Raw genomic sequence first — 22,108 nt, forward strand, 5'->3', positions numbered from 1 at the left:
TCCTTTAAACACCAGCGCTGTTGATTTGAAGTCGTTACATGCAAATCATATCTCAAGGCACCGCTGATATTCATTATTTACAGGCAAACGTCTTCATAAATGGATAAAGAGTCCGTGGAGATTTGTCGCCGGGGGCTCTGTTTGTGTGACAGTTAGCATTGCTTTCAAGTAGCCGTGCAGCTATCGATTATTATTATTGTATTCGAGGAATCTAGCGATGATTCATTTTGATCAAACAAGTACTTCCTGCAATTTCTCTCACCTCGCTCGTATAGTTGGATTGTGCCTTTGTCGGAATTTTCAAAACAGGAAAAAGGCCACTGTTTTCCGTGCCCATTTACTTTAAAAACCCGAATATTGCCGATATTCGGATTTTGAAAGCGTTACTGACTGCATGTAAACGTCGATGATTTATCGAGAAATATGCAGCAGCGCGCGGCTTTCTCAGACCAGCTGTCGCTTCCTCTCCTTCTTTCACTCGCTCTCACACGCACACACACACGCCCACCCACAAAACACGCACTTTTCTGAACCACGTCCAGAATTCAGCTCCAATACATAGATGGAAAGAATAATATTATGTAAGATAGTCGTGTGTAAAAAGAGCAGCCAGTTATCAGCTGATGAAGAGATAAACACCTTGCAGCAGATGTGATAGATGCCGTCACTTGTTTGTTTTGACTGAGGCGCACATGAAACTACGTCGAACAAATCAACTTTCACATCCTTCGTTTACCTTTGTCGTGTTTGTCGATCGTTCGGAGCGACCAGCGAAATAAATGCGAGAGGCTGAAGCCAACACTTGCGGTCGGTCACATGATCTTACGACAAAAAACTGGATTGGGTCTAAATTACAGATATTAAGATCTGGTTTTTAGGGCCGATGTATATTAGTAGTCAAGGAGGAGGACCGATATTTTCATTTTCAGTCCAAGGCAAAATATTGTGTCAAAATGGATTTTAAAATACAGATTGCAACTGTTAACTTTGCTGAAAGCTGTGCTACTAAAGTGAGGGAAAAAATCCTGTTGCTTAGCAATTTTGTTCCTTTTGGAACCTTGGCCCGGCACCCCTCCCTAAAAAATCTAAATCATATTCCAAGCGTTGTAGATCATATGCGTAAAAACGGAGAATCTGCCGGAGCGCTACAATCATTTCAAATGATTTGTGTCTGAAGAGGAAACGAGGCAGTTAGGTACAACGCCCTTGGCTTCCTGCAAACAGAACTTCCTGACGACCCTCGGCTACTGTTCGGATGTGCAAAACCGAGGAGGGCCGGTCCGGAGTGGGAATGAACCGGCGTCAAGGTAAGCCAGCGAAACCAAAAGGAAGCGCACACAAAACATCTATGGGGGACAACCACGGGCTGATATGATGAAACAGAGCAGATATGGCTCTTAGGGAAATGTTTGCATATGCGTGTGTGTGTCTACTTAACTACCGTGTGAAGCCTGCCATTACCACACCTGCACTAACCAAAATAATCCTTTCCAGAAAGGCTGTAAATAAAGGCTGGCAGAGGAAGGACGCAGCATGTTTATTCACAGACGAGTCAAAGCTCTCCAACGTTCGAGTGGATTGCGTTCAAAGAAACAAGAAATTGTCAGCAACGTCGTAGGTCAGGACCGAGTCATTTGTTGGGCTAGTAATGCGAGTGTGTCGTTGGAATCAAAACAGAAACCACAAGATTGGAGTCAAAGCTCTCCAACGTTCAGATCGTTTGAGTGGATTGCGTTCAACCAAACAAGAAATCGTCAGCAACGTCGAGCCTTTCTGATTCAAGCTACGTTCGATTCATTCGTTGGCCTACCAACACGAGTGCGCCATTTGAATCAAAACAGAAGCCTTGCAAAAATATCTAATTTCTTAGAAACAAAGTCCCATGACAAAAAATGAGAACTTCCAAAATAAAGACATCTTCCATGACTTGGAACTTTGAATACTTTATATTAATAGCCATCTTTAGCTTGGGGAAAAAACCTGCAGTCTTGTCCCACCAGTACACAACTGCTATTGATGAAATACAAAGTTTCCAGGCAAGCAAGCAGTTTCCTCAAAAGCCTGATAATTAAGATTATCTGAAAAATGTACGTCTCATTCAGACCTGTATGTATTTTCATAAAACTGCTCTAAACCCATAACAGACTGCTGGCTGCCGTTTCTACAAATAATATTTACCGCCAAGTGACTGACACAGCTACACACATTACAACATATGTAAAACTTCTACACGTTGGGAAAACCACCAGCAATTCCAGGAAACCATTCATCACTACTTATCACAGCCTTCTTAGAAAACTTTTTTTTTACACACAAGATCTTTTGGAAGCTTTCCAAGCACAGAAAGGGAGCAGTTGTACAAGCCTCGGCATGCCGAGCGGTCGGCGAGAAAGATCTTGTGTGGCAGGAATAAAGTGAAGTTGTTTACCTGTCAGGGATCATTCTGATTGGCTGAGTTACAAATTCAACAGTAAAGGAGTTGAAGTTTTGCCTGACAACATTTGGAGGACAATTTAGAGATAATTCATTTTTTTACACTTCAGCGACATATACCTATTCTGTTCAGTCGTCTTCTCTGTCTCCTTAAATGGTTGGCCCGGAGGTCTTGACCCATGAGAAAATTGTCCTGACCCCAGAAATAGAAGTGAAAAACTCGCCTTTTTTTTTTTTGTAAGGATGCAACTTACACCTTTGCAAGAACAGATTTATTACTACAGCAAAACGGGAACAAAAGCTGAGACTCCAGTCAACAGCGGCTTCATAAACGGAAATGGTCCGTCATTAGAAAATAACATTGCAAACCGCAAAAAGCAGCACGAGCGAGTGTTGTTAAAGTAGGAGAGTGACGCCAATCACGGGACGGGGTCTTTATAGCCACCGGCCGGGCCGGGCCAGGCCGGGCCGTAAAGACAGAAAAGAGCGGACGTCTGCAAAAGCACGCACCGGTCAAAAAGCCTGCTTAGATCCTTTGTTATGCTTAACGTATACTGCCCCACAATGGGCCTGGGAAAAAAAAAATAGGTGGCTAGACATGTGAGCAAGTGGAAGCACCAAGCGATGGACCTCCTCTCTCTGCTATTTAGGAATGTCTTTGCATTTCCCTCGCATCCAAGGAGCGCAAGTAAGCAAGCACACACAAACGCCTCCTCCAGGCTCTCCTTCCCCCTTCCTGTTGTTGCATTTCAATGTAAATGGCCAGATGAATGGCTGCAGCTGGCCCATCAAAAGGCCAGCCCCAATAAAGGGCCTTGATGATTGAGATTCACCCAGGCCACAACAAGTGGACCATCCCCCGCCACTGCAACATCCTGCTCACTTTGGAGCTAGCTGCAGGGGCTGCTTTCCATTTTTTTTCCTCAATGATATTTTGGCCATTCCACAAGAAGACATTATTGAGGATGGAAAAGGTTAAGACTTGTCGTACGTCTTGCAAAATGACACGAGGGATTTCCCCTTTTTTGTGCATTCAATCTGTGCGCTAACACAGCCACGTACGCAAATGTTTACTACCGTAACCGGCGCAGACTCGGCCGTCTCAACCCAAATTCAAAAGAAGCCTTCAAAGTAGGCTTCCAGATAAGACACAAGACGCCCGGTGTGCAGGCGCATGGTTTGGCATACCGTCGTCGTCTTTTTAACCAATTCTGAGATTCGAAAAATGCTGCACCCTGGAGAGAAGCGAAAGTCGGATACGGACGATTCAACTGAGTCACGCTGCGTCAAAACAATAGTTGAACGCATTCTTACGACATTTATTAGTCACGTGGAGAAGAGCCACATTAAGTGACCACAAACACTCGTGTGCATATATTTAGCAATAAAGTCAGACTAGGTCATTTTTTCTCAGGATCAATATGTCTGTCTATGATGCGGCGTTTCAGTTAGACGCACACATCGCTCAATTTTCTTTTCAAATTTAAAAATAAACACCACAAAGGCTTTTGCAAAGGAAGGGAGAAGCGAGACTAAGATAAAAATGACAACTCACCATTCCATTTCCTGTGACTATTTGGAATTGGCGGGAGTCCTGCGCACGTTTGTTGACTTCATTCAATCATTTGTCGCTTGCGGGCGGGCGACCGCACACACGGACGGCGGCAGTGTCGTAAAGCCGCAAGTGTCGTTTTCAGTGTCGTAAAGCGACACGAGCGTTGCGATGTGAGCGCGGGTTGTATCAAACAACTTTTATGATGTGCACTTTACATTTTGCCAAAGACAACGGGCAGGCTGACTTTGGCCGCCGTCATTCCAAACTAGGGCCGATATGAATTTTCTAAGACTAGCGGCGATCAGAATAGCCAATGACAGAGAGGCTAACGGCTATTCTCATCTCTCTTATTTTTGTGCCCTTGCAAATGTTTGAATCTTGGCCGGACATTTGCGTTCTGTCTGTTCCAGCCGTGGCAGCGATCAGGCCAGGGAGTCAAAGTCCTCTTGGGCTGATTGGATGACCAAATGGCCAAACCACGGGATAAACACGGGTTTGGGATTAGGGTTGCCAAGATTAATCGACTAGTCACGACTATATGGACCACCAAACCTGTCCACGGCTAATATGACTAAGCTGACTGAGCACTGTGGCAGCGTCTCGGCTAACCAGTGTTAGCAACCGAGTCCAAAAGTTAGGGTGCTCTACAACTGAACCAAGTGAAATAAATGTGTTACTTTTTCTTGCATATTCATCACTGGTATTAAATCAGACAAAACTGCACATTTTTAACTCTACTGTATTAAACTGTCACTATCTGATCAGTTTCAGTAGTAAAATCACAGTCCCGCATGATTTGATAGCTGCAACCCGGCAAGGTAACCTTGATGTTTCCCTTTCCAGGCTGAGAATCACAAAATGCCCTGCCAAGTCTGCAAAGCATTCTGGAGAAGCAGCAACATGCCAAACGTTTCCTTTGGATGTGAAATCCTCTTGGCTATGAGGAAATATGTGATGGTCCAGCAGAGGACCGACATGCAGGCACAACCCAAAGATGGGTTCACAACAGAGTCCACCAATGGGACGTCCTTAAGCCCAGTATGATGTTCTGCGGTCCCGAGAGAAGCCACAGGATTGAGGCCCGCCATTTTGCTCTGTTTCACTTCAACCATACAGGAGGGAGAAGCGGAATAGTCGGCTGGATGACAAAAGGGTTCCAGATCCATTTGAGGGTCTGCGGGGATTGAGAACAGAAAGAAACATGGCAACTTGCGGCGCCGAAGCACAGACGGAGCTACGAAAGAGGAGTCGCTATACTTGTTTACTCAAAAGGACCACACGCTTAGCACAGGGGGGAGGGGAGAGCCTGCGGACGGAAAGCAGCCAGAGTTGTTGCACAAGTTGTAGCGACATGCCTCGGCTCTCAACACCACAGTCAAAAATGCAAGATGTACAAAGGAAGCGCATCACGGTGTGACCACAAGGTCCTAACAGCGAGATTTCGATCGCGCTGGAATGAACCAGACGCAATTTTTCGGCTTGTTCTCAGGCCAGCATGATAACAAACATCGCCGTTCAGACGTGAATCGTCAAGAACAATCTTCCGACTCCCACAAAACGCCGCAAATGTGCATTTGACTCGTTAAGTGGCTGTAGGTATATATCACGGTGTAAACTTTGAAGCGAGCAGGATTCCAAAAGAAAAATAGTGCACAGCGTGGCTGACAGCTCGTGACGTCATTTGCTCACGAGAAGCACTTTTAATGGCACGCTGCAGAGCCTTCCTGTCGTGCCGTTCCAAAAGCACACTGGGTCCGGACGCTCATTAAAACAAAGCAACGCCCACAATAAACAAAAAAGTGGGTTCGACTCCCTCGAGTTGCAGTGGACTTTGATCCATGCGCCAAATCTGAAAGCACACACAAACCGCAACTATAAGACCAGATCAAAAGTTGAATATGCGCAAGATATAAGCTTTTCCAAACAACATTGCGGGTGGGTTTCAGAAATTTGCAAGAAATTCCATACTAACACTTGCCCGGGTTTCAAACGTAGCAAGTATGTGAGGAACTGTTGAAGAACACACCCAAAGAGGATCCATCGTATTTTTAGCGTGTATCGGTGCTATCGAAGCTCAGATACACAAAGTGAAAGTATTCAGCTGAGGGCACTGCAAAATGAGTCAGCATAGTCACCATGAAGCCAACGAGCCCCACAGACCATCTTGGTGGAAAATAGCAGCAGCAGAGGCAGCAGCAGCAGCACTGCAGTGTTTTCCTCGCCATTGGTCCTGCACCAAAGACGAGAGCTTGCTTGACTGCTCAGCCACAAACCCACCATGTTGAGACTCTCCTTTCCTTTCCATTAAATTTCAACACGCACAACACAGCTCCTCCACGTTAAGCACAAATACGACAGATATAGACTCAAACACACACTACAACGTCTTACTATTATGTACACAGTTTACTAGGACTGGAATATTTCTTTGTGGACACGTTCCATTGATGGCAAGCTCTACGTGTTTAGTAACTAAATGGAGAACAGGGAAGCTTAAAGTGTGCGCCTGTGACACAAAATAACAGTTAAGAGGGAGCGAAGAGGTCCTGGCGTAGGCCAATAGCAACGAACGCCAAAAACACGCTCCACATTCTTGCAAGAAATGTGCCACCTTGAACGAATACTGCAGAATATTACTGCACGGGATATATTTCCATTTCAGACAATCTTGTGAGCATGCAAAACACGACGTTTACACAACAACGCAATCATATCGAGATAGTTCACGGCGGTTTTTATTGGGGGTAAAAAAACAGCCTGTCATTAACCAGAAAGACCACGATAAATGCAACCATTTAAAATACAGAAATTAAATCATATCGATGGCTTAAAATTGGATACTTTTAAGCCATTTGTGCTCAAAACATGAACAAACGGCGACATTAGAAGTCGACATTTGTTGCTAGTCACAACAGAGCAGATTACAACACAATACAGCAATCGCCAGTTTGTTGGTGATACCGCGCTGACCGTGTGAACCAAGAAAGTGCGACTTACCTAATTTGGGATTTCCTTCAAAGTGTGAACGGAATCTTTATTTAATGCCACGGTGTGTTCAGCCAATGCTAGATGTTCCCATTTGTCGAGTTCGTTTTAGCACAAACTGTCTCGGAGACATCCGCATAGACTTGCAAGGACCATGGCAGCGGCAGCAGCTAAAAGCAGCCCAGCAAACGAGGCTAGCGCTAGCCTGTTAAAACCATACACACCAACAAGAAGACGACAGAGGAAAGACGACTCCAATATCCACAAAAAACACGGTTGCAACCCAGCAAATTCTTCTTCACCTCCGAGTGCAAATCTTTATCAGTCCACTTGTGTAACGGCGGAATTGATTGGCTGAAGAAAACCCATCAAAATAGCACGGAATGTTTCGTTAAAGTCATCAGCGAACCCATTCGAGCGTTTTCCAAGCGGCCTTCGACTTCGAGGTGCAGGACGGAAACGCTTGGGGGAATGAAAGCCGCCCTGTGATTGGTCGAAAACGCCTCCGCGCCCGATGAAACCGCCTCCATTTTGGATCTGGAACGGATCGCGCGGCTCTTGTAGATGTACAAGAAATGCCCCAACATGGCCGATTCCGCTCGGAGTTTCAGGCCCAGAGCCCGCGCTACTGTTGCAACCGAAGACCAATCAAAGAAATGGAGAACAGACATCGGGTGCGTTCGATTTATTTTTTCTCGAAAACATGTTTACGTTTGGAAAACCTCATTTTAAATAAAGGAACCATATTTCTAAATGTGCGCATTTGATCATTCTTTATTTAAAACATGTATTTTCAGCCAGGACGTGCATTTTTTCATTTACATATTTTGTATCTATTCACGGTTAAATATGCGGGCGTGCGTAATTAAGAATACTACAAATAGTGTTAAACTGCACTCATATCAAATGTTATGTGCAGGTTTTCGTACACATGTTACACTGTATGCATCTCACAGGTTGGTCACAAAATTTGGAAAATAAATGATGAGATAAAATGTTAATTTATGATGCATTAGCAAATATTCTCACATGTTAGGTCAACAGAAGACAGTCGTTGAAAATATATCGGGCAGGACTGGTAAACAAACCGGGCGCACCCAGCAGTCAAGTGGAGACGAGCGTCAATAGAACAAGGTTTCCAATTGGTCGGGAAAGTGCCGCGATCTTATTGGTTATTATGTATGTCAATCCCAACTATAACTGACCTCATTTCGTGCGATTGTTTTTGATAGTCTATCTATACATTAAAAACATATCTGTATATTGCCATAGCAAATTTAAAGTAGATGAGCGTGTCATTAAAAAAAGAACTCTCTGGAAAGTTCGAGACCCGTGTGTCGTTACGCAAGACGCACGGCAGATAAGCATAACTTGACGAGAAGCGCACCCTGCTGGAGTTGCTCAAAGTACAGTATCATAAAATAGTGTCCACACTAAAAACACACGGACGGTCACCGACCACAACTCGTTTTGACGAAATAAAAACTGGGCATTATTATATTTTAACCAACAGAAATATTTTCCCCCTTTATATGCAAGCATTGCTTTTTTTAAACGAGTAGTCACGACAGTTCATAACGCTAGATGGTTAATAACTTGGCTCTATAGATTCACATTTTTTCTTTATAATTATTATTTCTCATTAGTTTTTAAACTACACAAATATTTTAGTGGTCGTATTTCAAGCAGGCTGCGTAAATGGGTGCGCAGCTCAACACTCTTGAACTCAACAACTTTACATTAAAATCGAATTCAACACGAGTGCAAATACAAATTTAAATAAGAATTTTCCCATTACACATTCCTGGTAGAATAAAACCCAATTCAATGCATATTGCTTTGTTTGGAGTGTACTTGTGTAACATTTCCGGGAAGTGCGTCACACAACATTGCAAGCTAGCTCCGATCGTTGTTAGTAAATAAACGTGAAGGCTAATCTGAAATCAAACAGCAATGTATATTCAATAATTCGGTGCAGATCGACGTTATGGCGGCGTCGTTGTTGCAGCATCATGTTCGTCTTTGCAAGAAATATCCAGGAGGCTTAGCATGGACGTGGTCAAGGCGAAACTGTCACATATTAGCCAACAGGGCGACGGCCAGCGTCACTGTCAACAATGTGCGCTTACGAAAGATGTTATATGCAATGTCCGAGAAGACTCTAACTGGACAACCTGAAAAACTAATCAAAGTAAGAAACAATATCGCATGCTTTATGTTCATATGGTTATTACAATGTATTTCAACTAAAGGACATAAAACTAACCAGCTTTGTGTATTTCTGTCTATGGCAGAATTAGTACCGCCCCCCATATATAGACAATACCGCTGTAAATCATGGCTGTCACAATAAAACACAATTTTCCACATCAGATGTTTTCTCACCTTCTGAATGTCTGTTCCAGAGTATTCTCTTCAAACCATTGACCCCCACGTTGGCGGGACTCAGCAAAAAATTAGTGTGGAACAACCTTCTTGAAAACCCAGTGGGTTTAGTCAATTTATTAGGTAATCTTATTTTTATGGAGCTCTACAATAAGCTCTTCCAATGCAGCCATATTTCACAGATAACACCATTTTATTCCAGGGGCAACGTCCTACTTCAGTACATCTCAGTCTAAACAAACATCAGATAAAAAGAATGAACCAAAAGGGAAAAAGCCGGAGGAAGATGAAGGTAAAAGTACAAGGAGTACAAACACAATACCATTTTCCTCCTCATGCATTTCACTATCTCCACAAATGTGCTTCTCAGAGGAAAAGAAACGGCGCGAGCAGGAGGATCAGATGTACCGAGAGCGCCTGCGGACCCTCTTCATAATAGCGCTCATCATGAGCCTACTAAACTCTATCAACACTAGCGGCGGGAACATCTCTTGGAATGATTTTGTCAATGAGATGTTAGCGAAGGGAGAGGTGTCACGGGTGCAGGTGGTTCCTGAAAGCGACATTGTGGAAATCTACCTTCACCCCGGTGCAGTCATCTTTGGCAGACCTGTACGCTAACCGCTGATTCCTTTAAACAAATATGGCCGAGTGAATTTTCATGACTAATTCTTCCTCGTTTCATGCGTCTTTTTAGAGGCTTGCGCTCATGTATAGAATGCAAGTCGCCAACATAGACAAATTTGAGGAGAAGCTGAGGGCCGCTGAGGAGGAGCTGCATATTGATATAAAGGATCGGATACCGGTGTCCTACAAACGCACTGGATTCTTTGGAAAGTAAGTCGCCTTTTTTTATCTAAAGAAAACAGTTTGCAAGGTATGATGGGATGAAAGTTTCCGAATCATTTGTATGGTGGCTCTTCATGTTTCTTTGCAGCGCTTTGTATGCTCTTGGGATGGCGGCAATCGGCGTGGCTATTCTCTGGTACATCTTCCGTCTGGCAGGCATGGGTGGCAGAGAAGGAGGCTTCAGTGCATTTGTAAGTGAGCAAAAGTCAAACTTTTCTCTTTGTTCGTCGTTGTTTGAAGAAGTACACTTGCTTGACAGAATCAGCTCAAGATGGCCAAATTCACCATCGTGGACGGCAAGTCGGGGAAAGGTGTGAGCTTCAAAGATGTGGCAGGCATGCACGAGGCAAAGATGGAAGTGAAAGAATTTGTTGACTACCTCAAAGTGAGAAGCGGGGCTCGTTACGGTCGTGTCTGGCAGATCAAACCGAAATTGACAGTGTCATCATGTTGTGTTTTCTTGAGAATCCCGAACGATACCTCCTCCTGGGAGCCAAGGTACCAAAGGGAGCATTGTTGCTAGGCCCCCCGGGCTGTGGAAAAACGCTGTTGGCAAAGGCCGTTGCCACAGAGGCGCAGGTCCCATTCCTGGCAATGGCTGGCTCAGAATTTGTGGAGGTCATTGGAGGTACAGTATGCTCCACTCGTATTTCTGCTGCCATTGTTGACGAAAAGTCTTATGCTGCGTTGCAATAAAAAATATGGTAACATTTTTGGAGAGAGAAACAGAGTGAGTATTCTAGATTTCACTTCTAACTAAAATAAATTGCCATTGATCATTTTAAATTTGTTTTAAGCAATGTGGTTAGAACGCCCTCTGCTGGACAGATGTTGGAAACGCATGGTTTTAATTCTTCCCTTGATTGATTTAGGGCAGTGGTTCTCAATTTTTTTTCCGCCACTAACCGTTTCATAGAGAGAGGGGTTCTGACCTACATGCTTTGCATAAGAAAGAAAAATAGATAAATTAAAAAAAAAAAAAAAAAATCAAATGAATGAAAAATGTTTTTAGGTCTGGGTGCCGCCAGGGTGAGGAGCCTGTTCAAGGAGGCTCGTGGCCGGGCACCCTGCATCGTCTACATCGACGAGATTGACGCCGTGGGAAAGAAGCGCTCAACCAACATGTCCGGCTTCTCCAATACGGAGGAGGAGCAGACCCTCAACCAGTTGCTGGTTGAGATGGACGGTAAGCTGTGCCATCGAAAGCTTCTTGTCTTCCCAGAGGAACGACTCCAAATGTTTTTCTCCCCCAGGAATGGGAACAACTGACCATGTGATTGTCCTCGCCTCCACAAACAGAGCGGACATCTTGGACAACGCTCTGATGAGACCTGGCAGATTGGACCGCCACATCTTCATCGATCTTCCCACCTTGCAGGTGAAAGGCGGCGATAAACGAATTCTTCAAAACGATCTTGAAGCCTAAATCCAAAAGTTTGATTTTCTCAGGAACGGATGGAAGTCTTCGAACAGCATCTGAAGATCCTGAAGCTTACTCAACCAGCCGGCTTCTACTCCTTGCGCCTGGCTGAGCTCACGCCTGGCTTTAGCGGTACATCATGCGTGCAAAACGTTCGGCGTTTACATGCTGCGTTCTAAAATGATTTTTGTCCACAGGTGCCGATATTGCCAACATATGTAACGAAGCTGCCCTGCATGCTGCCAGAGAGGGCCACAAATCAATCGACACGTTTAACTTCGAGTATGCGGTGGAGCGAGTCATTGCAGGTGCAGTTGACTCGACTTGCTTTTGTCCATACGGTATTTTTTTTGTCATACGGGAAAAGTCGACGACCAATTCAAACGTGTATTTTTAGGGAGCGTGAAGAAGAGTAAGATCCTCTCCAAAGAGGAACAGCGAGTGGTCGCCTTCCACGAATCGGGGCACGCGCTGGTCGGGTGGCTGCTTGAGCACACGGAGGCCGTCATGAAGGTTCATCATTATTTTGAGTCCAACTCAAGTGCTCCTCAAAAAAGCCTCAGAAATCCCTTTTTTTTTTGCTTGCTTTAGGTGTCTATTGCACCTCGGACAAATGCGGCCCTGGGATTCGCCCAGATCTTGCCTCGTGACCAGTACCTGTTCACCGAGGAGCAGCTGTTTGAGCGCATGTGCATGGCTCTAGGAGGACGAGCTGCGGAAGCCATTACCTTCAACAAGGTTACAACAGGTACACACACACTCAGCGGTGTCCAATTTTTTTTTGGTTCTTCTACATTCTAAGTTATTGTGCAGGAGCTCAGGACGACCTGCGCAAGGTGACCCGCGTGGCCTACTCAATGGTGAAGCAGTACGGCATGTGCACCAGCGTCGGCCAGGTGTCCTTCCCCGAAACGGAGGAGCAGGGTGCCATCGGGCGCCGACCCTTCAGCCAAGGGCTCCAGCAGCAGATGGACCTGGTACGTTCTGAATTTTCCATTTCTCCTACACCATGTTTGGAGACTGTTGTCTTGATTAGAATTCTTCAAAATATTCGTGTTTAGAATGATTCCTCCCATAAATTTGTGCTTTCAGGAGGCTAAGATGTTAATCGCCCGCGCCTACCGGCATACAGAGAAGCTACTACTGGACAACAGAGACAAGTTGACATTGGTTTGCTCCCTCTTCTTTTTTTGTCCTGTCTCATCTGCGCAATTCTGAACTTGACATTGTTTAGATTTATCCGCATTGTATTCTTTGCAGTTGGCCAATGCTCTGTTAGAGCGGGAGGTGGTGAACTATGACGACATTGAGGCTTTGCTGGGTCCGCCCCCCCACGGGCCAAAGAAGATGATCGCTCCGCAGAGCTGGGTGGAAGCTCAGAGGGACAAGCAAGACACGGGCGAGGACGAAACACCGCCACCCGCACGCGACTTGAATCCCGAGATGGCTTGAAGTGGGCACCAGACTCGCTGCTGCCTTGTTTTTGTTTTTTTTTATCGTTGGGTGTGCACAATTGTAGCAAATCCATCCGAGCTATTCTGCAAATAGTATTTGGATGCAAACTGTACTCAAGGTCAGAGATCTGTCAGAAACTTAAATGTTTCAAGTGAAAGAAAAGCTTTTGGAAGTTTGCTTGAAACTTTAGAGCAACTTTTCAGTGGAGTTTGTAACTCATTTTGTGTGATACGCTAAAATACTTGTTTGGCCTTTTTGGACAATGTATGCTGTTCAACTAAAGCATAAAAATAAAAAGAGATGCAATGAGTGGAAGAACTGCAGCAATTGTTTCCCACCCAATTACAGCACCACAATGACTTTTATGTCCTGTAGAGGGCGCTAAAATCCTCCATCTTCTCAAGCTCTAACTTTAAATTGAAACGCGACATTCTAATTGTTATATTTGAGCCAAGTTTTATTGAAGTTGTGCCCTTAGGAATATGAAAATAAGTTCTACATTCTTTGTACTGCATTAATGACATCATTCGGCTCAGCCAGCTATTTTCTTTGACAAATTCTGTGCGTCTGTATTTGTTTTGTTTAGTGATATTTTGCCTCAGAAGTCTAACATATGCTGGAATGGAGGTGTTATGATCAAACAAATAAACATCAGTAACAAATTCATTTTATAAAATAATAATATAAAAAAAAGTCGCACGTCCCAAGCAATCCAAGTTTGGCTAAAATCAAATCCCTCTTTTGAACATGTTGAGCTCCTACTTGTTTTTTTCCCTCTGCACCCTTTCAAATATTCACAAACATCTCACAAATCAGTTTAAGAGCAGTGCTGCGGTAAAACGCCTTTTGGCGCACAGTGATGGAGAAGATCTCATCTTGTCCAATGAAACAGTAAAAGCACGGAGCCGTGTTGACTCACCCTTCCCACCTAACGTGGGTCATACATGTTGGCCAGTTTCTGAAAGCGGGGCCCCCAGTCGTTGAGGTAGTCGTAGTCCTGGTCCTCGTCCGAGCTTGCCGACGCAATGGAGCTGAGGCTGCCCGCCAGGGAGCCCTCGCCCTCGTAGTCATAGATCAGGGCTGTGTCGTACGGCGGCACGTTCGGATCCTTGTCTGCCGCCTCCAGACCCTGAGGCCCGGAAAGAAAACATGGCCGTCAAGCGGACATTCTTCTGTGTGCCAAAATGTGGCGTAGTTCAACATCCGCCCATCTGTTTTTGTTGTCATTATAGATGCGGCGGACTTTTATTACACTCCAGATTGGTTGGTTCGGTAAACATCTTACGTCAGTGATGTAGTCCTGGATGTCAGCGGGATCCGCCGGGGGCCTCCGAGGGTAGGCGGGAGAAGGCAGGTCGTACGGCGCATCCCTCCTGACGGGCTGCTTGCCTCGGGCGACGGGGTAATACGGCGCCGGGGTCACGGGGGCGTCCAGAGGATTCCACAACAGGTCGATGTTAAAGGCGTTCTGCGAGGATGGTCATTCATATTTATTTATTTATTTATTTATTTATATATGTATTTATTCATTCTTGTCTTCAGCTGTCACTTTTTTGCCATACGTCATGTAAGGATTCAAATCCATGAAGTCATTGGCAAATGAACGGTGTGAATAACGAACATGATTCCAGTTTGGATTTGAATGATGAAACTAACATCTGGATCAGTTGTGTTACTATAAACATCTCATCCGTGGTGAGGCCTTACCTCATCTTCCTCACCGCCTCCTTGTTCGTCGTAGTTGAGGACATTGTCCCTGATGTCGTCTTCCGAATCGGCCACAAGCAGACCGGTTCCTTTCTTGATACCATGCCGTCTGCCGCACGACTTTAGCGCCACAGCCAAGAGCAGCAACACTGGAAAGTTCAAATGTTCAAAAGTGCAAGCCATTTTTTCCTTGTCCTTTTAAAATGGCAGTTTGGAGGTTGAAAATGTGACTCACGTAGAAGAAGGCCGATAGCGGCCATGATAATAATAAGCGCCGTGAAGCTGATCCCCGCGCTGGAGGCGAAGACGGCGCCCGCCTCAGATTTGCAGTCTCCGTGCGAGTCGCAGAGACACACCGTCACGTTGATGTCCGCGTAAGAGCTGAAGCGCGGCGTTCCAGAATCCGACACCAACAACGTGACCGTGTATTCTCCGTCCTCCAAGTCGACGAGAGGCCGCAGCTTTGCGTGCGTGTCTGAAGTCAGGGTGGAAACATTCATTGGCCAATGTTTGGCGTTATTCTTCTAGTCTCATCCTACCATTGACTTGGATGACAGTCCAGTTGATTGACACATCGTCCATCATTTCAAAGATGAACGGCGCCGCGTGTGGAGGGAGGTCGTGGTCCACAGCGGTCAGCAGCAACCCGGAGGCCGTCTTTCTCGCATCCCTGCACACGACGCCGCTGAGCGGGAAGGGTGTCGGGGGAAAGTCGTTGGTTTCCTTCAACGTGATGGCCACGCTGGCTGTGGTGGACACGCCGCCAGCATCTGCGCAGGTGAAGGAGCGCCACATGGCTGAGCAACAAATGGAGACTATCACAAGGCGGGATCGACCATTGGGACTGACCTGTCACCTTGACGGTGGCCACGTAGATGTTGTTTTGAACGTGCTGCGATCGCATGTTGAAGGTTCTCTTTGCAGAAATGTCTCCTGTATGTTTGTCGATGGTTAGCCACCTCTCAGGATCTCTGCTGATCTCGTACCTGCCGGAACAGCAGCCATCTTCACGCTCACAATTGAGTGTATGAAATGAGAAAACGACGCCTTGATACCTCAGGTCAGAATGATCGGGGTCAAACGCAATGTTGCTTTTCAGGAGCGTTCCAGGAGCCACCGATTCAGGAACGACAATGCGTATGGGGTCCTCCCTGAAATGCGGCGCTTCGTTCTCGTTGACGACCGTCACCACCACGATGGCGCTGCTCGCTGGCAAGTTGGGAGCCTTGTCGCTCAGAGGATTCACATTCTCCACGGTCATAAAGAGAATGTGCTCCTTCTGGGCCTCGTAATCCAGTGGCTGCAGACAAAGAAAAAAAATAAAATAAATCACAGTCATAATTCAATTAAAATCCCTTGACTATTTATTTATTTAATTTTTTAAATTATTTATTTATTTATTCACAAACCCCATATCCTGAAAAAAACGCTCAAAATCCAAATTGTGAAAAAATATTGGAGTAAAAAAGAGAAAATAATCTGTGAATATACGCTGTAATTTTAAATTGTAGTATCACCAATCACCACTAGATGGCATACCGTACATGTGCTTAACTGCCCCAGTGCGAGTTGGCCAGATATTTTTCTGGGGATTTGGAATGATATGCAGGATAAATAATATTTCAATCGAGTTGATTTTTGTGAAAAAATGTAAACGTCTGGTATTTGAATGATGTCCACTTACCTTGACCGCCATCAGAATGCCCTGGTTGGTGGCGCTGTCCGTCGTGACGGCAAAGTTCTTGTCAGGGTCGTTGGAGATGAAATATTTGGCCTTCCAGTTTCCCGTCCCGCGATCGTCACCGTCCGTCACGTTGACACGTCCGATCTCGACGTTGATTCTGTTCTCTACTGCCGTCATGGCGTACTGGATGGATAAATACAAATAGCTGTAGACGACTTCTTGCATCACTTCCCGATTGTCCTCAACATCAAATCGGGCTTGCCTCACCGAGCTGGGGTGGAACTGCGGCGCGTGGTTGTTGATATCGGACACGTGGATAATGGCCACACCTTCGCTCGTCAGCCCCATGCCGCCCATGTCAGCCACTTGTAACATTAACCTGAAGGTCTTGACCACCTGCAGGTGGGACGAGGACATTAGGATTCAACGGATGAGAACTTTTGATGTCTCGTGTCTTACCTCTCTGTCAAGGCCCACGTCTCTGGTGTAGATGGTTCCCGTCTCGTTGTTGATACCAAACATGGTCTTGGTAATGGCGTTGGCTGGGATGCTCTCTTGGCCAATGATGGAGTAGCTGAGAAAGGCGTTTTCCGTCAGCGGGTCGTCCGCATCCGTGGCTGACACCGACATGACCGATGTGCCTGTTCGGTGACATTTTTAGACCATTACTCGATTGGACTTTCCGATTAATTTGTTTTTTTACTGATGTCACGTGGATTGTACCCGGCACGGAGAACTCCGAGACGGCCCCGGTGAACTGTTTCTGGGTGAAGGCCGGTCTGTTGTCATTCTGGTCCAGTACTACAATTTCAATGGTGGTTGGGTTCTCCAGTCTCTCTCCACTGGATGACAGCGCAAAAGCTTTCAACTACACATCGGAAGAAAAAATAAATACATTTTATTTGAGATTTGTCACACTTTTGCAAAGGAACATCCCAAGAATGACAGTCTCTGAGTCATGGATTAAGTGGGAGGAAATGCGTGAAGGATGTTTAGTTAGACATTGTGAAATACATCATGGCCATCTTGTCCAAAACATTGCAAAGTGGGTCTCTTGATGACTGTAAAGTCCTTAAAAAGCTGACCTGAGGCGCATATGTTTCGTGGGAAGATGACAAGAAGCTGCCAAAGACTCATCAAAACACGCCTTTGTGACCTCACAGTAAAAATGTGGGGGTGATATATGTCCTTACGCTAAAGCTTCTGTACTTCTCTCTGTCCAGCGGACGCTTGCTTCTGATGACTCCTGACTTATCATCAATCTCAAAGAAATTCTTGGGTGGCTGATCCACGCCCGGGCCTTCCAACTTATAGATCACCTCGCCTGTGAAGATTTTGTCCGACTTGATCTGGTCGGAGAGAGGAGATGGTGTTAGGGTTCGTTGTGAGTTGTGATTTGAGCCACTGTGGAAACTTTTACCTGGACCAAGTTTTCCGGGACCTGCTTGCTGTTTTCCAGAACTCGAATCGGAGGGATGATCCAGTCTCTCTTCACCCTGACCACGGCTCCTTTGCCTTGGCTCCTCCACGGGTGGATCTCCCGAACATGTTGAGCACTCCGCACCTGTGCGAAAACAGCGGTCGGGCCGTTGGCATGCTGGCAAATTTGTCGGGAGGCAGAAGAAGTTCAGGTTTCACTGGCTAATCCAGCAGCCTTTGAAGAGGCTCTAGAATTCATTTTGGAATGGGGAAACGCAAAGAGTCACCACGCAGGCGTTTGGTTCTCCACATCGACACAAAAGGCAGCAACAGCAGCTGTCCGCTATGGCTTGAGTTCCTCCGCTTTCCCAGCCCAGCCACATTCCCGTCTCCTAAATTCCCCTTTATGCTCAGCCCCGCACCTGACTGGGACTTCGGGGTCACCTTACGGATGCGCCGTGTGCTCGGAATTCATCCGACGTGCTCGCACGGAGAGTTTCTCACGCTGACGCCAAACGGCCACCCACGCAAAAATCATCTATTCACATCGTCTCTGTGGGAAATCCGACATGACTCGCCATATGTTCGAAAGTGGCTGCTTCGTGCGTGCCAATTCGTTTGCTCATTTCCTCTTTCTAACTCGGCGACTATACCGACAAACATACGAAGGCATTTAGATAAATAAGTCAGTCAGTAAATGAATTAATAAATTAATAAATTAATAATAAAAAAAGAAACACTGAATAAATAAATAAATACATGAGTAAATAAATAAATAAATAAAAACTTTTTACCATGAGGAAAAAAGCATGAATATCTTTAGTTTCTGTTATTTCGAAATGTCTTTTTGGTCTCATCCCCCTCCCCGATTGCTATTCCGAGTGGAACGCCTGCGATGGCCGGCATCCGCAGCCACGCTCATCTATTTGTGGCCTTCATCAGCACACACACACTCCCACTTGCATGTTTACACAGGCATTCCGTAGGTGTTGGCAAATTCGTCCCGAGCGCCATCTGCAGCAAGCTGCTGCTCGATTCCTCAAGCTTGCCTTCTTTATTGTGAGTTACGGCTGATGAATGGGCTTTTGGGTCAACCTCTGTGGAAAACTTTCAAACAAACAATCTGGAAGGTGTCATATGCCGTAAGAGTCAAAAACCAACAAAGAATCAAAGCAGTCAAGAAGATTAAAAATGTGAGTTTGAAATCGGTCTGCTGTTTCGCTCAACTTTCCCGCCCCATTCATAACGTTCGCTCTGGTCTCAGCGGAACGACCTTTCGACGACTGCCGTTTGGATACTTTCCAGTCGCCGGCACTTTTCTAATGGTTTTACCAGACAAGGGTCCCGTTACCAATTAGCCCAACGGCTGCCTTTTCTGACGGGTTGAGTGATGACGCCGCACACCCTCGAACGCTTTTAGAAGCTTTTCCCAGGTACCTTAACAAGCTGACCTTTGACCCTGGGCCCTCATAGAAGTACAGACAGCTTGTTTTGGCGACACTATTAAGTGGTCACGGTCCCGACTGCAATCGGGAACGTTTGATAGCCAAAATGATCAATTCAAATTCCGTTTGTCAATGCAAAGATTTTAATATCAAGCACAATCCAGCCATTGTTCTCCACCACTGAAGAACAAGTTTGCAAGCTGAGCTTTTCAGCGGAGCCCATGCCATGAAGTGTCTTTGAGCTCAAGCCTGGAGGTCGCACAGGTGACCCCAGGTCACAGTGTCCCCGCCTCGGTTCTTTGCTGTGTCACAGCACGGCCACGCTATTTCTGGTATACGTTTGCCTCCTCGGCGCAAATGTTACAAAGTTAAAGAATAAGAGATTGTGAGTCGAGTCTTCTTCGGTTTCCGAAAAACGGACTGATTGGATGTCTGATTTCTTTTCACCTTGGAAAAGAATGCAAAGTCAACACGGTTTATTTCTGTTTTGTCGTCGGGCCGCTAAGCTTTTGACCGATTGTTTCCGATGAGTGAGATCTCGGCGCCAGCTGGCCGTTGCACTCTTGATTTGTACCCGATTTTATGGTCCGGAAGCGAGCCGCTCCTCTTTCCGCAAAGGGGGATGACAGAGCGGGACAAATGGCGTGGCGTATGCATCTGGGAACAGCTGCTGCCGCCCGACTGTTGCCCAAACATCCAGCAGCCCGCCTCAACACCTCTCGGATAATAACAGCCGGCCGGCCCCGAATCAGCTATCGGGTGACACGTGTAAAATACACAAATTATATTCAGCTGCTCCATTTTGTACATTTTTTTTTAAGTTTCAAATCAAAGAACCTTTTGGAATTTCCAATGAACTCAAATTACCGTATTTTCCGGACTATAAGTCGCAGAAATGTAGAGGCTGTTTATATTCAGTTTACAAATTATCATTTTGAAAGATCCCACCGGAGGTAAACTCACTCACTAGACCAACTTGGGCTCCGTCTCTTTTCCAAACATGGAGAAAGACTGACTAATGATGGCCGCGGGTGGCGTTGGCAACACGTCAGCCATCCGTTCTCATAATGGCGTCGCTTGACAGGTGCTGGCCCCCGAACGTGCACATCTGGAGCCATCCTCTCTCCAAACCGGCTCAAAATGTTTACATCAACTTCAACCTCTGATTGCACGGTGAGTGAAAATTGGCTGCCGACAAATATAAACTGTATAAAACAGACGCCGGCCGGGGCAGCTGAAGGCCATTCCCTAGAACCATAATCAGACCGGGATGGGACACGAAGCATAGGTTGAATTCTGAATCTTAAAAAGTAGCCCATCTGTAGAATTTAGGCAAGTATTTTGACAAAACACTCCAACGAGTCTCGCTCAAATAATGATTTCATTTACCTGACAAATCACAGCAGCCAGCACACAGGCTATCAACATCCTCCTGGCCATCCTCAACACGGACCTCCTCCGAGATCAAGCCGACTTCCCGAGCCACTCTGAACACGCGCGAGTGAGCGAGCGAGGTTCTGCAACCCTAAAAGTTGCCTGCCCTCCTTCTTTCCTGACGCTGCTTCCTCTTTCCGAGCAGCATCTGGGTTGGGTCTCACGTCGCGGGGCAGGGGTTAGAATTTCATCAGCGGCCCTCCCATGTACATGTGCCGTCGTCACTCACAGTCTTGGCGACCCACAGACAGTTGGAGAGAGAAGTGGGGCAGCTGCTGGCACTAAGTCGGTCTGCTCGTCTTTACACCAAAACAAAACGGCGGTGCCTGACAGAAAGAGACATTTTTTCGCTTAACATGCTTAACGCGTTTGTCTCGGAGACCGTCCGACATCATGATTAATGATTTTTTTTTTTTTTGGAGGTGGCTGACACTTAAAGAATGAAAAGTGAACAAAAATGCTTCTGAGGGACGTGTTTTTGGCACTGGGATGGTTTGTGGCCCGAACTCAACATTCAAACACTCTTCAAGGCCGTCATAGCAGTTCAGCTCAAAGGTCAAAGGTTGTTCTGGATATTCAGAGGATTTAGGGGTGAAGTGGCCTCTCTTTGAAAAGAAACATACACGTTCTGGCCCTGCTAAATCACCTTTTACCTGACCCCTCTCCAAAATAAAACAATTTTAACAATGAGATGTCTGGCCAGCAAGGATGGAAGCTAAACAAACGGGTGACACCATGAAAAGAAGTTGAAAGAAACACGTGTTGGGGTTCAGAAGGGGAGATTTGAGCACCCACCACCTGTCTCCGTCATTTTAGAAGCATGCAGTTGGCAAGACTTGCCTTCGTGTTTCTCTTCCTTATCCACGCACACGCTCAGCGCCAGGTTCAGAGTTCATACAGCATGTTCAAGTGAGTTCCAAAATTGTGTCGCACTTTGCATAATTCAAATGTAATGAGACGCACCCGACATTGTGGTTCCGCAACTCCAACAAGGTCATGCCATGTCAGCAGGCCTCACCCTTCCTCGCCACTCCTTTATCACCTTCTGAATGCTAATTGATTTCAGATGCTGCACCAAGTAGATGGGAGAAGGGGAGCTCCTTGTGGCGGCCAGTGGAAATGCATTGGGCCATCGTGGCCACCTGATGTTACGCAAAGTGTGTCAGCCAAACAATGAGCGACACCGAGTTCAATCGAGTCGGAAAACTCATTTGAAAATATCACGACGGTATCCGAGCAACATGGAGAACATGCACGTGTGCTCGATTCCCGTCGGTGCACTCCTTCCCACTCACACGCAGCTGAATAATGCAACTTTATGGACATGAAGAGACCCG

General features: G+C 45.9%; 3 protein-coding genes across 4 annotated transcripts in view; 1 reads left to right on the top strand and 2 right to left on the bottom strand.

Moving 5' to 3' along the window:
* The window catches only part of ankrd11 (ankyrin repeat domain 11), a 45,950-nt gene extending 38,517 nt beyond the window's left edge, over positions 1–7,433 (bottom strand). The window contains exon 1 of the mRNA XM_088370087.1: positions 6,986–7,433. The gene's annotated coding sequence lies outside the window, so the exon portion shown is untranslated. The remainder of the gene's footprint in view (positions 1–6,985) is intronic.
* Positions 7,434–8,836: 1,403 nt separating this feature from the next.
* spg7 (SPG7 matrix AAA peptidase subunit, paraplegin) lies at positions 8,837–13,392 on the top strand. Its single transcript, XM_088371220.1, has 17 exons — positions 8,837–9,164; positions 9,379–9,481; positions 9,561–9,650; positions 9,729–9,970; positions 10,056–10,195; positions 10,296–10,398; positions 10,467–10,592; positions 10,673–10,835; positions 11,220–11,393; positions 11,461–11,585; positions 11,657–11,759; positions 11,825–11,935; positions 12,025–12,140; positions 12,219–12,375; positions 12,441–12,604; positions 12,720–12,797; positions 12,888–13,392. The coding sequence occupies exons 1-17, from the start codon at positions 8,961–8,963 to the stop codon at positions 13,077–13,079; spliced, it is 2,391 nt and encodes a 796-aa protein (XP_088227346.1). The 5' UTR covers positions 8,837–8,960; the 3' UTR covers positions 13,080–13,392.
* On the bottom strand, positions 10,127–21,792 carry cdh15 (cadherin 15, type 1, M-cadherin (myotubule)). Of its 2 annotated transcripts, none has more exons than XM_088371222.1 (16): positions 21,612–21,792; positions 20,727–21,097; positions 17,894–18,037; positions 17,667–17,822; positions 17,197–17,341; positions 16,933–17,114; positions 16,741–16,869; positions 16,474–16,656; positions 15,845–16,089; positions 15,639–15,775; positions 15,329–15,559; positions 15,025–15,264; positions 14,790–14,938; positions 14,368–14,550; positions 14,002–14,211; positions 10,127–10,889 (listed from the first exon to the last, which is right to left on the bottom strand). In XM_088371222.1, the coding sequence occupies exons 2-15, from the start codon at positions 20,775–20,777 to the stop codon at positions 14,011–14,013; spliced, it is 2,376 nt and encodes a 791-aa protein (XP_088227348.1). In that variant the 5' UTR covers positions 20,778–21,097; positions 21,612–21,792; the 3' UTR covers positions 10,127–10,889; positions 14,002–14,010. The 2 variants fall into 2 exon arrangements, with proteins under 2 accessions (XP_088227348.1, XP_088227347.1); XM_088371221.1 differs by lacking the exon at positions 10,127–10,889 and having other exon boundaries at positions 13,515–14,211; positions 20,727–20,919; positions 21,001–21,097.
* Positions 21,793–22,108: the final 316 nt, after the last annotated feature.

Source organism: Syngnathus floridae, chromosome 3, assembly GCF_059516105.1.
Source record: "Syngnathus floridae isolate MCC-2025c chromosome 3, RoL_Sflo_1.0, whole genome shotgun sequence".
Taxonomy (NCBI): domain Eukaryota; kingdom Metazoa; phylum Chordata; class Actinopteri; order Syngnathiformes; family Syngnathidae; genus Syngnathus; species Syngnathus floridae.

Coding starts and splice junctions, on each gene's coding strand:
- cdh15 (XM_088371222.1), bottom strand. CDS start 20,777: ATGGCCAGGAGGATGTTGATAGCCTGTGTGCTGGCTGCTGTGATTTGT. Junction 17,823..17,893: donor TCCCGGAAAACTTGGTCCAG/GTAAAAGTTTCC, acceptor CTCTCCGACCAG/ATCAAGTCGGACAAAATCTT. Junction 16,090..16,473: donor GCATTCTGATGGCGGTCAAG/GTAAGTGGACAT, acceptor CTTTGTCTGCAG/CCACTGGATTACGAGGCCCA.
- spg7 (XM_088371220.1), top strand. CDS start 8,961: ATGGCGGCGTCGTTGTTGCAGCATCATGTTCGTCTTTGCAAGAAATAT. Junction 10,196..10,295: donor CGCACTGGATTCTTTGGAAA/GTAAGTCGCCTT, acceptor GTTTCTTTGCAG/CGCTTTGTATGCTCTTGGGA. Junction 12,605..12,719: donor TCCAGCAGCAGATGGACCTG/GTACGTTCTGAA, acceptor TTGTGCTTTCAG/GAGGCTAAGATGTTAATCGC.